Here is a 15,470-nt window from a genome sequence, read left to right on the forward strand (position 1 = left end):
GGAGAAATCTCAAATCTTTTTGTGTGTTCACTGGGACAAACACTCTTAATCTCAAGAACAATGTAGTATTTTCATCTGGCTTTCTTTGACATGCTTTTACCAAAATGGTAGAAGTTGAGATGCATACCCTAACAGAGGCAACGTAAATTTAAAGTATTTAGGACAAAATATATAAATCTGTATCTGAACTTGGTACCAAGAAACAGTGTGAAGTGTAGAACCGTTGGATCATGACTACAAACAATTTAAGCGAACTTTTATTGAAGCATTAAGTTGTGGTACAGATATTTTTAAATGATCAAAGTCTAACACCACAGAAATTATAAACACCATACTCCCCCCCCATCCTGATCACCCTAGATAGTTCAATAATCCTTTCAACAGCTTTCATTTTTATAGCCGCGGCTTATGCTTCTATTTGTAAAATGTGTATTTCGGTATTACTTGAAAAGGGATCTTCAGTCTACTTAAAGGACCTCAAGCCAACAAACATCAGGTCAGTTGGGACGATGTTTAAGAACAAATAAAAAACTGAAATATTGGTCCTCAATAACACCAAAAAGAATTAGTGCCATTTACAGCATGTAATCGGTAACACTGGTAAAGAACATCAACAATATGATCAAAATAAAAAAATTCAAGATGTTCCAACCACTTGATTTCTAACCAAGCAGACTTTTAGTTTAGAAGCACTGAAAAAGTGCTTCATTTATAAATACAGAAGGAACAAAAAACCATTGTGTCAAGCCAGAGTCAAAACATTGCAAGGACAAGAGGGGAAAAACAACAACAACAACAAAAATCTCAATTTTGTACTTAACATGCTGGTCTCACAGCTGTTTAAATCCCAGTATTTGCAAGCATTGCTGAAAGTGTGCCAGCTCTTTATAGCCTACATTTTAGTCAATACCTATTAAAGTGACTTTTAATTACACACTTATTCATGTTCTATGAATAGCATTCTACTTCACTTCTGTCCAGGTGTCCCAGACAGTTCTTGTTCTATGCCTTCACTTAACGCCCTCAAGTCACAGTAAGAGGAACCACCTTAGTAATTAGGAGGAAAAAACAGATGAAGTCACAACACAAATACAGTGTAAGTCACATGCACGACAATGTCACAGGACTGTCACAAGATAGAGGCATTAGCTTTGCTTGGAACAACAAAATGAAGTGATGCTGGACCAGTTTAGAAGCACTCTTTACAAAAAGTTGTAGGTCACAGGTTGTACTGAGAACAATCCAAACCAATCAACAATCCCAGCCCAGCAAATTCTACTCCTTTGCTAGATCTACCTGCCAGTGCTCAAGAGCACCAGCTTTAGTCTGACATAACCGGTGATTAGGAAAGAAAATGTCTGGTGCCAATATGACCTTGCACTTTGCAAAGCTGTCACACAACTGTGCCAAAGCACTTGTATCCTGACTCAGCTCTTCCCCTGTCAAGTCTTGGATCTTCTTCAAATTCTGCCATTGTGTAGCAGTGTGACAGCTTGGGGACATGGACAGATAAACGAGTGTTAAAATAAGATGAAGTTTAACCTGCATTAGTAATTATACCCAAGTTTCTAAAGGTGAAAGACGAATGCATTAGCCCAGTGCTACAGTACAGCTGAGCAAGTTCCTATAAGCTTGATAGAGCATGAAAAGTCAGTCTGATTTAAAAAAATAAATCAACCACCACCAGTAGTAGCAAAACAATTTTTAACTCTTTTAAGAACTTTCTCCAAACATTAAAGTGTTAATTAGGAATCAGTTTCATTAGAAATCATAAAAGTTTGTCAAAAAACTGTTTTAGACTGAAGTCACAACATAGATTAAAAAAAAGAGTGACAATTTAACAGAGAACTGTCCCCAGTGAGTAGGCTGAGGCTTAAGTCTAATGAGGACGAAAGCCTTGTCTGTGGGGAATTTTTGGTGATACCTGGAGAAAAACTATACTGTGTGTAATTCTACCTGAATCATTTTTACAAGTGTTGTAAAGTTTCATACAGTAAGATTTTTCTACATGCACTTCAATTTCACAGCAAGAGTGGCATAGAGTACCTAAACACAGAAGAGAGCATTCATGCAAGATATCTAACTCCTTGATATAATAATGCATACAATTCAAAATGGTTATACTATGATTACACCTAGGGCTTTCCACAACTACAAGGTGGTGGGAGTGGAAAGCATGGCCCCCTGAATCATCAACTAGAAAGCAACCACCACCTTCTCTATGGGATTTCTTTTTGCGCTTTTTCTTCATTCTTAATCAACTGTGCTGTTGCTGGCAATTCTTTGTGAAACTGGTAAAAACGAAATTATAATCACTGAATTGGGCAATTTGGTGATCAAGACGCTTAAACCCCTCAATCTTCTGGGCAGAAGAAAACACTGTACGACATTTAGAGCTCTAGAAAACAAAAAGTGAAAGTTATGTTTAAACTTAGCATTTCAAGATGGACTAGTGCAGCATGTGTTGTGTGGTTCTCGTGTGATACTGTTACCAACATGCTTCAAAGCTGTGCCTGACAGTGCTCAGGAAGTTTCACTCCCAAGCAGCAACTCTGCTATGTACAGAACTGCTCTTCTATGAATCCTTGGCTGGAGGCATCACCATTAACAGCAACACTTATAAAACAGACACAGCTGCAGCTACATCCAAAAAAATGCCACAGCAAGAAATTTTACCTCTACAGAACTGCATAGGAAGTCATTAGAATACTTAGAGTGGGCTGCCTTATCCTGGTGTTTTACATCCACTAGAGATCAGATTTAGTGCAGGCCAATGCAATACTGAGGAGTTTTTTTAATTTCCAAAGAAACCACCATGCAAATAGAGAGGCAAACTGGAAGCTTACACCCCTGTGTAATAACTCTAGCCTTGCTTTGTTTATACCTATAAGCATTTCAGGAGCTGACAACCTAATGCAAGAAAACTCACCTGATTAACAAAGAGGGTTGTCACAAATTTTCCTGGCTTGAAAACCTCTACAACTTTTCTAATCAGGTCATCATATGAGGTTTGACTTATGTTTGTTTCGAAACTAACATAAGAAAACTCTGGTTCTGGAGTGATGTGAATAGTCCAGTAAGTTCCCTGAAAAAAAATAAATTAATCGTTACTGTCAGATAATTACTATTTCTTTTAACTTTAATTATCAGTAAGTGTAAAACTTACATCCGATTTCATCCCATTCATTGAATACCCACAAGGATTGAACATTGTAGCATCAATAACAGAACCTGGTATCAGGTCACGAATTCCACTCATCTGAAAAAGAAGTTAAAATTACATCACCCACTACCACGCATCTTTACACTTGTTAACATTTAACTCAAAACCACCAGTTTAGGGGACAGAACACCTGAATTTCCCCAGCAAGTCAGTTTGATAATTTGTATCAGCATTGATGAACTTGTTTTGCATTCTGTCACCGAGTGAGTGCAAAGCTGCATGCAAAGGATCAGATACTTTGCCTCTTAGAGCCAATCTGCATCCCTCCAAAAGAAGGGAACAGTTCAGAATTCAGATGCATAATTGCTTCTGCAACTAAAATGGAAAACAAAGCTCCTGTTCAACCACTATCCATAAACTGAAGACTGCTCATATTTACTCCAGAGTGAGAACATACTTCTTTGTACTCCAGAATGAAGTGCAATCCCAAGCACTTCAATTTCCCACACACCACAAGCCAGTCCAATCTCTATAGCAAATACAATATTAAAACCCAAGTTTAAGATTAAAAACCAGATGAAGTCAATGTACTTGTCAGAGAAACTTGTTTCTGTCACAGGACTTTCCCATTTGGAAAACAGAAGAACAACCATCAAGTTATACTTAGACCTTAAATCCATCTAACCTCTAAATTATCCAAATGGCTCTAGGATTTAACCTTAGTTTTGATACTTGGATTCCCTTGACATTCATTGGCTTCAGTCTAGAATCTTACTCCTCATGATCTCCAACTTTCACTAGAAGCTAATAAGAAAGTTTTTCACAGGATAAGTTTCCAATCACCCAAAGCACTGAAAAATACTCAGATAAAAACAGCACTGAAAATGCAGTTACATTAAAAAAAACAACCAAAAAAACCAAACCAGAAACTATTCTAGAGTTCTATCCATTTCACCCCCAAAATATTAACCTGACATTTTCTGTGAGATCTTTTCTAAAAGAAAAAAAATTCTGTATTAAACATGAAGCATTTTGTTGCCCAATTTCTGCCATTCCAAAAAATGTTATTTTTTAAGCTAACGTACACGAGTGACATCATTTGCAGTAACACCATCTTTCATGTAGAACTGGTCCATAACTACTGGGTCAAGCTCACTCATCAGAATTTCCAGTGTCTGATCAGGCTGATTGGATATCCGACTCTCTGGGAAATCCAGGGTGTACAGGTACCTATGTAAAATACATATCACTTATGTAGTAAATATTAGCAACACCAATTTATATTAAAGTCCCAAAGACTCCAAAGTCTCCATATACATACCAGCAATCAGAATTCATACGCCCCATGCAATAAGCTGCTCCATCTGACAAGACAAAGAGTCTTCAGTTAATGCACCACAGCTTATCCCTTATGTAAAAGCTTAGCTTCATTTCACATTTAAAGATAATAGTCTCTCACAGAACACTAAGAGGGTTCACCAATAAAGTCTGCATCTGTATCAAATAAGCAGGGATTTAACTTCTGGAATATAAAGCCAATAATCAGGAAAACAGGCTAGCTCAGAAGGTGGTATGAACAGCCCAATTCAGAGCCTACTAGCAGAAAATTCAGATTATAGCTTAAACTACGCACTGACAGAAATCCTAGTATACTTAAACATCTATTTAACCTATTTATGATTAGCATTTATTTTCAAAAAACTCAGAGAAGTACTACAGCTTCCAAGTTCCTTAAAAAAACTTCAGTCAGTTGTTAAAGTTCAAGGCTGTTCTTGTAGGCTTTAGATTTTGTTTGAATTCAATCTTTAGTGCAGAGAGAAGCTGTATTCACAGAATCACAATGTTGTAGGTTGAAGAGACCTCCAAGATTATCCAATCCACCCTTTGATTAACACCACAGTCTAACTACGAAACCATGTCCTTAAGGACCAGGTCCAAAAGCCTTTTAAATGCCTCCAGGGATGGTGACTCCACCACTGCCCTGGGCAGGCCATTCCAATGGCTGACAACCCTCTCAGTGAAAAAATGTTTGCTAACATCCAGCCTGAATCTCCCCTGGTGCAGCTTCCATCCATTTCCTCTGGTCCTATCACAGTTCACTGAGGAGGAGGCTTGTTCCCTCCTCTCTCCAGCCTCCCTTGAGATAGTTGAAGAAACCAATATGGTCTCCTCTCAGTCTCCTCTTCTCCAGACTAAACAACCCCAGCTCCCTCAGCCCCTCATGAGCTTTGTTGCCCTTCTCTGGACACACTCCAGCACTTCTGTGTCCCTCCTATTAGTGAGGTGCCCGGAACTGAACACAGTACTCAAGATGCAGCCTCACCAGAGCCAAGCACAGAGGGATGATCAGCTCCCTAAGTCCTGCTGGCAACAGCATTCCTAATACAAGCCAGGATGCCATTGGCTTTCTTGGCCAATGGCAATTCAATACATTCAATTATTATTCTACCTTTTTAACAAGGCTTTTACAGTTAGTGACAGCTGGATTTTGCAGACTGACTTACATCTTAGTTAAGCTGACAGTCATCTGACTTAGTTAAGCTAAGTATCAGGCAAAGTACAATTTAAATTTTGATATTGGTAAATTAGCATCAGAAATTCAGAAAATAAATTTTTATAGCTTTTGATTTTTATGCAGCTGAAGCTTGTGCTGGCTGCAGAACTGCAAGCACTGGAAGAAGGTAGTGTGGCAGCCTGTATGTATTGTATTGCTTTGTCACTTCACATCAATACTTTACACACAAGCTGTGCACTATGCTCAAGTTTCAGGAACTTACTTGGGAAAATTTCATTAAGAAACTCCACTTCTTCCTGGAAATTCCTATGTGGGTACTCCTGGTGGGAAGGCTTCATGAAATTCTTACGTGAATAAAAGAAGCTCTGGAAAATTAAAGGGGCATCTTAGGTAAGGGTTATAGCTGTCTACCTTGAACCTAAAAAACTCAAAAAATGCAAGCATGTAGAGGTAGCATAAGATTTCACAGCACCTAGTTTTTCATTGTCAAAACAGACAGTCTTTCACCCTTAAGTAACTTTAGCTCAGCACAATAGCACATTTTTAAGTTACAGGCTTTAAAGTGAAAAAATAGGAGACTAATTCCTACATCAGAGCAAGCAATTCTATTTTACCATCTTCCAATTACTGGAAGCATACATAAACAGCTAATGAAGTTTCATAATATTTAAGAAAATAAGTGAATTGGAAATATTAGTAAAAGCCTTGTACATTCTAGAGATAATGCAGCACTTTTAGCACCTTACCTGAATTGAGTCAAACCCACTGTACTCCCTAGCAAGCTCCAACAGGGGAACCAGTGCTTGCAGTAAGAGGGTGGTACCACACGTCTTCAAAATGAAACGTCTCTTGGAGACAAACATGCTACTCTCACTGTAAAAATGTACAAAAATGTATGAAAAATGTGAGAAAAATGTATTTAAATGCTATATATAGAACAAGCCAGGAGAGAATGGTTAATCTTGGTTCTTACCCCAACCAAATGCATTACGGTAACTGAACACTCAGCATACGGTACACATGCTTGGCAAATGGATCAAACCCAATTGATTTTAGCTTAACATTTGAGAGCTGATATTTCCCAGAACCAATACCTGCTGTGAGTGTGGTATTACATAGCCACCATGCTACACAAAAAGGGGTACCATGTGCATTACAAATCTTCAATCTATTTGAGCAATACAAACATGCTGTGAAGTGGGTACACGACACACATGCAATTTAATTTCCTAACTCGGACACAGAACAGGGTCAAACTTGAAATCTGACTTGCTCAGCTGAAATAAAGCCTCTGAGAAAATCAACTTAGAAAAGGCAAAATCTTTGGCAGAATTCCATAAATTGTCTGGCTGCAACTTATAGAGATGCTGACAACTGGAAAGGGGTAAATCAGTATCTGTCCACAGAAAGAGGAAGTCTCAATGTGAGCACAGCCACAGCTATGTGATTTGCCTTATACTTAAGATACAGAAGCTACTTTAAGTCAGACACTTTAATTAGAGCCCCACTGAACTAGAGACAGGCACTGATAGGACACCCAGGACACCTAAACATGTTAAACAAGTATTTCCTCACCAAGTAACTGAGCAATGAAGTCTAGCTTAAATAACTGAGCTTGGAATGCTGCTTGAAAACAAAGTAACAGCTATACTGCACCCAGGATATACTTGTAACTAGTTACATTCTTTCCAGAATTTGCTTTAAATATGTGAAGGTTGCAGAAAAAAAGACTTGAGAAGTTCAAGTAGTTTGCTCTTAGCCCAACCTTGCCCTGAGGACAATCTTTCAGAGTACAAAAGCTTCAGTTTTTGTAATCTGAAGTAAACCAGAGAATGTCAGTGTGTCTGTAAAGTTCATGTAGAAAAAGCATGAAAGTACTTTGCAAGATGAAAAACACATGGCAAAAGTAGTGTCCTTACAACTAAGTGCTGCACAACACAAAACTTTTAAGATTTCAGGAAAGTTACATATTTACAACTCAGCTGGAAGAGTTGTTCCATTTCTCTACATTATCCAGAGTTAAAAGTGACCTACTGATACCAGCTTCTGCTGATCTACTCCTAAACCTCTTAACTGGGGAGACTTATTTATTCCCTGGACAAAATTAAATGATCAGGTGCAGAAACACAACAGCCTTGTCCTTAATCCTTTTAGTTATAGAAAAAATACACACGCTGATAACGATGAAAACGTTTCTGCTCCTGGGCAGAAGCAGGGCAGTATTATGATTAGCAGATGGCTGAAAGCTGCAGACACAAACTGCAGGCTCTTAGGCCAAAACTGGATTCTCAGCCAAGTGAATCCCATACGATAGCTTTAGCTTTTTTTGCTTTTTAGAGACTAAAAGAGTAAGCTAGTGGCTTACCTGAGTACATAAGCTTCCTGCTTGTCAGTTTTTGTCACACTTATGATCAAACAATGCACATTCTCCAGAAGTTTGTCCCACTCAATCCTGTGAAGAAATTATATAAAAGCACAAAAAAACAGGTTAAACAAACCAAAGCTTTCTGGAACATTGAATAAAAAGTGTAGTGCAAACCAGCGTACAACTCTTGTCTTCAATTTGCTGGATCTGAGAGCACAAAAGGCCAGGAGTTTTTCTATAGGAATTGCCTAACACAATACAGTCATATTGTTAGCTTTCAGTGAATGGCTAAGCATACTCAGGATCTGCTAGTGTAGTCTGCTGTCCAAGAATAATTGTAAAACACCCCCAAACTTCTAGAGGCAAATCAGGATAACCTAAATCTCACATGTACTAGGATAGAATTCATTATTACTTAAGGTATGCATTAGGTTAACTCCCCATATATTTCAATCACAGTAGTCAGTGACTACTAGAGCTATAAACTGAAAAGAAACAACTATTTTAATAGAGAACAAGTTGGAGCTACTTCTATTTCATAGAAGTATTTCAATTCTTTACTGCCATTGCTCATCGTAGAAGGAGTTTTATTAAAAAACCGCAAAAAAAAGTCAAATTAAGCTCAAATGTATCCAAATGCTTGTAAGAAGTGACAGATTTGCAAAAAAATATTTTGGTGGTCACTTCAGTCGTGCCTACACCAGACTAGTAGAATCTAATATAGTCAAATTTGCTAGATTGAAACAAAAATAAAAGTAGATTGGAAGAGATACAGCTTCCTGAAGCTGCAAAATTACCAGACTGCCAGCTGCACTATTTGCCCTGTCCCTCCTCTTCCACAGCATGTTCTACAGCTTGTGCTGGCTCTTGTGCTCAGAACCAGACACGATAGGATGCTTTGCAGCTGGGAGCACAAAAGAACTCTGTCTTTTGCACCCAAAGACATTTGCACATTTGCATCCAAAGACAGCATCTCTCTCAAATCAAAGGACAAAACGTACATGACACTCAAATTTAAAGGCGCATGAACTTCAATAGGCAGATCAGGGCTTCAACAGGACTTCCAGGCAACAATCAGGGCACTTTCAAGTATAACATTCCCCAGAAGAAACATGCTGCAAGGTAGCAAGTTTCTGCCATAAGCCTCAAATCTTCCTCTTGTCCTGGCTGAGTAAACAGCCATTAGCAAAAATCCTTTTAAGAGCATATCCATAGCTACATATTTTACTAGGATGATCTACCGAGTCACATTAAGGGACCAGTTTTGATAGCATGCTACAGAATAAAATATGTAGTAGTTCCAGTAATATAATAGCAAATTGAGAAAACATTTAGCATGTCTTAACTTCCCACAAGCAGTACCACAACCACTAGTAGTGGGTGTAAAAGGGCTTGTTTCCTTTGTGTGAAACCATTCTTTAATTATAATTGATAGGGTTATAAGCAAAAGAATTTTACCTGTAGTTTTGAATTTGCTATCATCTAGCTTATGAATATCAGTTTTGATGAGGGAAAGACTGCATTCTTACATCAAGTTCTCCATATTACTTTTCATTCCTATGTAAAAAAGCTCAGCAAGTACAGTGAGACAGAAGCCCTTTTATCTCGGCACAATCCCGCCTACTTTGTCTTCTCAAGTTTCCATGGAATAGCTCTGTTCTGTTCTGATGCACTACAGGAAAAAGTAGAATAAGGTTTATTGTCCAGCCTCCTTGTACTATCACTGTTATGCTCCTCAGGACTGGGGGAAGGCAGAGGAGCAGCAGCACTGCAGCAGTGAGTAGACTCAGGCTACAGGGTGCAGTACAAACCAAGTATTTACAGGACTTTTATCAGATGCTTGGCTGTGTTAGTGCTTAGCAGTTTCCATGTAGCACAGGATGAGAATCTCATGAGCATCGCTCCACATTGCTCACCACTGCACTTTTTCTCCAGTTTCTTGTGCCCACATAATATTGACAAACAGGAAGCCCATTAAAGGCTCACAAACAAGCTTAATTTTAGAGCATTCTTCGGTGTTGAATGGTTGAGATATAGACTCTTAAATACCTGCATCATTGACCTATCATTTCAAACTTCTGTACATTCCAGCTCATGATAAGCCTTGAGATGGAAAATGCATAGCTGCAGGTCATCTAAAGGAATAAACAGCTTATTTTATTGTGGGGACAGTGAACGCGTTGATCAGTCACAACAGGATTCCAGGACTCACAACATGTTTGCTTCAGCAAACTTTCCTTCTTCTTACATAGTTTAAGGCTTTTTTTCTCTTTCTTTCTGAAAACATGCTTTATGAAAATAGGTACTGAACTGCAAATTATTTCAGACCACAAAAATATCAACTTAATTCCACTTCTGAATATGAATAAGGTATCTTCAGATGCTTGGCACACAAGATCTTGCTACAAAACTTTTGCAAAGCATTAATTAGCAAATGGACAAATCTTACAGCAAAGTAAAGCTGATGTTCCATACCTCTCAAGTTTTCCACTTGGGTCCTTTACTGAATGTATTAAAACAAAGAGTTTACATCTTTCCTGAAATATTTCACTCAAATTATTCTGTAGAAAGCAGGCTTGCCCACAGGAGAAAAAAAATGTGAAAAACTTCTAAATTGCAGTTGGTGTTTGGGTTTTTCTTGCTAGCAATAAAAAAAATTTTAAAAATTAACATATCTATTCCCTAACAAGTGCATGCAACATGGAAATTTTTAGCTTTGAATATCAGCTTAGTCATTCAGTAGATGAATGGCTTGCATTTCACTACTAAGCAGATATTACAATACAAAAGGCAAGCTCAACTGGCTTGCAACTTGACTCTAATTTAGCTATTGTTCTATGGTTTCGGCTTAGATTTCAAGTTCTATACAACATAAACTAGCTTATCCAATGGCTTTTATAGAATTAGTATAGTGGGATATACTGTATTCGGGTTTTTTTTCACTTGCATCTGTCAACTGTAGTAAGTAACCTAATTAATAATTAAGAAGACAATGTTTACAAAACTTCATTTCATGCTAGCAACACAATATAACTGATAATTACTCCTGGACACAGGTTAACAGCAGTTTTGAGACATGTCACAGCTTCCTAGCAAAAGAGTACACAGCTTCAATTAAGATCTTGTAGTAAGAGACCATTAACACAAAGGTCTTCAAAGTTTGCTCACAGCTCTGAAACTGTGTTAAAGACCACATGTTCAGCAGTAAACAGTTTGTATTTACTCTATTAAAAACTTTACAGCCAGATCTAAACCATACAAAGGAACTGTCACAGTACCTGCCTTGCAATTAAATACTACTGAGCAGTTTCAAAAATTAAGCTTGCTGGTTTTGTAAACATAAGCCTGAGCTGACAAACAGAATACTACAATGAGGAAAACGTTTGTAGAATGGCATCTGTAAACTAGATCTGTATATTCCAACACCAGCATATCAATGCAAAATCAAACGAGTATTTTGGGAATTTTCCACATTTGAAGTCAAACCCAACAGGAATCCTGAAGTGCCTACATAACTCATCATCTGCGTGTACTTCAGCTCAGACTTGCAACAGTCTTCCAGGGTTGCTTGGACATTAACTATTCAAGTTGTTACCCATGGTGTCTGCTACATCACCAAATCTCAAACGACTGTAGAACAGTATCTGATTATTTCCATTTTAAACACTTTATTTAAAAAGGTCTGAACAATCTCAAGTCTGAAAGTTACATGAGGAACTACCTCATTACACCAACAGGTCAGAGGTAAGCATGTATTATGCAGTGCTTCTGGCTTAGCAGAAGTGAAGCTTCCTCTACCCATGAGCTAGGGGTATATATAATATTCACACACAGAACATGGACTAGTTAGCATTTCAGAAAAGGCAATTACCTGCCCACTGGCAATTTAGATACCTGGACAGGTAACTCAACCAATATATACGCACAGGAAATTTGCTGAGAAACACCAAAACAAAGGAAGAGACAAATAGCATTTGCTAAGTATGCCTTTGAATAGAGATACTACCATCATTACCATATTCCAAACATTACATGCATCATGACAAGCTCTGCCAAGCTCCCTGACCAAAGACCACTGGGCAACAGCAACATACACAAGCAGATCTGGATACAATGGAAACAGCAGATCCTTCAACTACCATTTGAATGTGTAAAGCTGAAGAGTTTACCATACTGACAACCTTCAGATTTGCCCTGTATGCTTAAGCCAAGCCTTTAAACTATGTCAGCTGATTACATCTACATACAAATCTTATCCCTCCTATAAACCTGTATGTAGTTTTTGGGTCCATACTTGAGGGTACATAAGCAGGTTTTGCTTTGCTTTTCAAACTTGCAGCTCCAATTTGCCGACACTTCTAGGACAGATGTGCCAGAACATTTTCTGCAGCTGGATCCCTTGTTTATTGCAAGTCAGAAGTCTAGGTAATTCTAGCCTTTCCAGACTCACCCCTATAAAACTCCATACTTGCCATCACAGTAAAGACATCTCATGCCTGTCTTGCCCAGCACGATTTCAGTGACCCGTGTGCCGGCAGGTGGCCATCGGCTGCCGTGCTAACAAAGGCTGAGCAGGCATACCTCAGCCACAGGAGGAGCTGCCCCCCGGCCCCGAGAGGGCCTGCTCTGAAACACGTGTGCACACGAAGCTGCGCGGGCCTTGGGCCTTTCTTCCTCTCTCCCTGGGTGGCAGTGGAAGAAGTGCCAGCACATTCTTCAGATGCCCATTGGGTGACAGACGCGGGCCCACCCTCCGCGGCGCCCGGCTCTCATTGGCCTGAACTTGTCAATGGGGGAACGAAGAGGCAGCGCGATCCGGGAGGGGAGCCAAGAGCCTCACGTGTAAACCGCGGCTCCAGCCACACTTCTGGGGAGGGAGGGAAGGAGGGGGCATCCCCCTCTGCCGCTGCTTGCTTCGCCATAGGGAGACACGGAAAGGGTTCCCGTCTACCGCCTGCTTCCCTCCCCAAGAGCCGCTCTATGAGCCTCTCTAGCTACACGGGGCCGGAGGGACTCTGCGAAACCGGCCATGTGAGGAAACCATCAATCCCCGTGGCGACAGCAAGAAGGATCTCCTCTTTTCCAGCTCCCATGAACTGGGAACAAGATTCCTGTCCCTTCTTGCCGCAGTACAGCGCAGCCGGTCCCAACGGGCAGGGATTTCCCGAGCCTTCCCATCACGAAGCTGGAGGGGCCAAGAAACCCAGCCGATAAAAATACTTCCCCGAGAGCAGGGCCTGCCGCTATCAGAGCCGGCTGCCGGCAGCCGCAACGTGCGTGGGGGCTTGGTGCAGAGGGGTAGGCGCCGCTGCCATGCCTCCGGCAGCACTGCGACACACCGCCATCCGCCTCCCCCCAAAGGCACTCCCGGCCGGCGCGGCACACGCCTGGCTCTTCTCTCCCCGACGCCACATGTTGCCAGCAGGGACCGCACAGGGCTACACGAGGTGGCGGCACGGAATGGCTTCCCCCCCCCACACCATCCCCCTCCGCCCCGGCACTGTCGGAACTGCCACCAGCGACTCCCCCGCCCTCCGCCTCGACCGGGACGAGAGAACCTCCCTGCCCTTGCGGGCCGCTGCCAAGGCTTTGGGGGGGGGGGGGGAGGATAGTGGGGGTGGAAAGGGGCGGGTGGTCTCTGGAGGGCAGCGGAAGGTCACCCCCTGCCCTCCCGCGGCGTTGGGCCGGCGCACGAGAGAGGCCGGGACTGTCACCGGCGGGACGGGGAGGCCGAGGGATCGGCAGCCGCTCAAGGGCCGAGCCCGCCGCGCGCGCGCGCGGCCGTTGCCACCAACGGCTCCCCCGAGCCATCCCGGAACCAAGCTCCCGGCAGCGCTGCCACAGCCCGCGCAATGCCATTACCCCCCGCCCCGCTCCTCTCCGCCGCTCCCGCCGCCCTCCCCACCCAGTTTCGCATCGCCGCCACCACACCCGGGCCCCGTGTGTGCCGGCCATTCACCGGCCGTGAAGGGCAGCGCTCCCAACCATCACCTCCACCCCCTCCCCCCATCGCCAACCCCACCCCGGCCGTTAGCGGACCTGGGTATGGTGCGGAGATCGCCGGACCCCTTGCTCTGATGCGGCTCCTGCTGCGCGGGCTGCTGCCGGGCGAACCACACCTCCAACAGCTTCTCGGTCCCTTCGAAGAAGTGTGCACCGTTCTCCTTCATGGTGAGACAACTCGGCAACCAACAACCACAGAAATTAACGACAACCAAACTACCGCCCCCGGCCGCTACCGTTTGCTGCTGCACAGGCCGCGCTTTCGCCGCCGGGTCCCAGTCCGTCCCGGGCGGGTTTCACCTTCTAGGGTATTTGTCTAATGTTAATTTAAAAAAAAAAAAAGAAAAAAAGTAATAAGAAAGGTTTGTTTAGGGTTTTTTTTTTAAAACCAGCGAAAACCACCCGGAGTGCGCGGCGGCGGATGCGGCGTGAGCGTGTGTGAGAGGGTTACAGTCCGAGCGGGGGTGCGGGCGGGCAGGCGATGCGGTTCGGTTCCTTGTAGTCCGTGTGTTCCCCTGTTACAGAGAAGAGCGTTGAGCGAGCGCTAGCTAATGTCGCCGGCCATACTGTGTAAGCGAGGGGCCAGAACGCACGCAGACGCTTTTATAGCCCGCAGGTAACCGCATCACGTAGGACCGCGCTTGCCATTGGACCACCGCCGCTCGGGCCTGCCTCTCCCCGCTTCCCATAGGGTGGCGCTGCTGCCTGTCAAAGCATATGCCGGTTCCTCTGGCCACGCCCACTGCAGCCCGCCCGCCCGCAGGGAGCGGGAGCGGGGAGCGCGGGTGGCGGTGGGGATCGGAACCGCGATCAGGATCGGGGCAGTGTGGCGCGGCGTGGCGTGGCGTGGTGTGCCAGGCACGCCGGGGTCCGGATGCGTCGCCCCTGGGGGTGGGGGTGCCAGCGCGGCCTACGGTGGGCAGTGAGCGATCCAAGGGTGGCGAGGGACCGCAGGGCTGAACATGGCCGAGAGACGACGGGGGAGCAATCCCCAAAGCAAGTGTGCGCGTAGCAAGGAGGAAGACCGGGAGTAAACCCTCCTCCCGGGCCGAAGCTGCAGCACACCTTCTGCGTCTGACTTCTTTCCCTCTGGGCTTTCTTACCGTGTATCACTTAGCTAGTACAGAGGAAGCTGAGCCTCCAAATGTAATTCTCTCTCCTTCCCTTCGAGGGGCTGTGCGTGTGTGACCGAGAAGTTATTTATCCGTGTGTGCGTGGCAGGAGCAGTAAGGAGGGAGGGCATGTGCAGTAGTTGTATGCACAGCACGGGAGAGAAAGCGCCCTGGGGTGTATGTGCACGGGTAAACACCTGCCTACCTGCAATATGTTTTTAATGTATTTAGAACAAACTGTTGCAAACCAAACGGCTTTATTGGTTTGTTGGGTTTTTGGTTTGGTTTTTCTTTAGGCAATACGGTAATACA

General features: G+C 43.0%; 1 protein-coding gene across 1 annotated transcript; it reads right to left on the reverse strand.

The window, feature by feature from the left end:
• Positions 1 to 223: 223 nt before the first annotated feature.
• Positions 224 to 14,622, reverse strand: AMD1 (adenosylmethionine decarboxylase 1). The gene is made up of 9 exons (XM_030446931.1): positions 14,083 to 14,622; positions 8,044 to 8,130; positions 6,425 to 6,551; positions 5,941 to 6,043; positions 4,485 to 4,527; positions 4,249 to 4,393; positions 3,167 to 3,259; positions 2,930 to 3,085; positions 224 to 2,398 (listed from the first exon to the last, which is right to left on the reverse strand). Exons 1-9 carry the CDS (start codon positions 14,211 to 14,213, stop codon positions 2,258 to 2,260), a joined length of 1,026 nt encoding a protein of 341 aa, XP_030302791.1. The 5' UTR covers positions 14,214 to 14,622; the 3' UTR covers positions 224 to 2,257.
• Positions 14,623 to 15,470: the final 848 nt, after the last annotated feature.

The sequence above is a fragment of the Calypte anna genome, chromosome 3 (assembly GCF_003957555.1).
Source record: "Calypte anna isolate BGI_N300 chromosome 3, bCalAnn1_v1.p, whole genome shotgun sequence".
In the NCBI taxonomy this organism is placed as follows: Eukaryota; Metazoa; Chordata; class Aves; order Apodiformes; family Trochilidae; genus Calypte; species Calypte anna.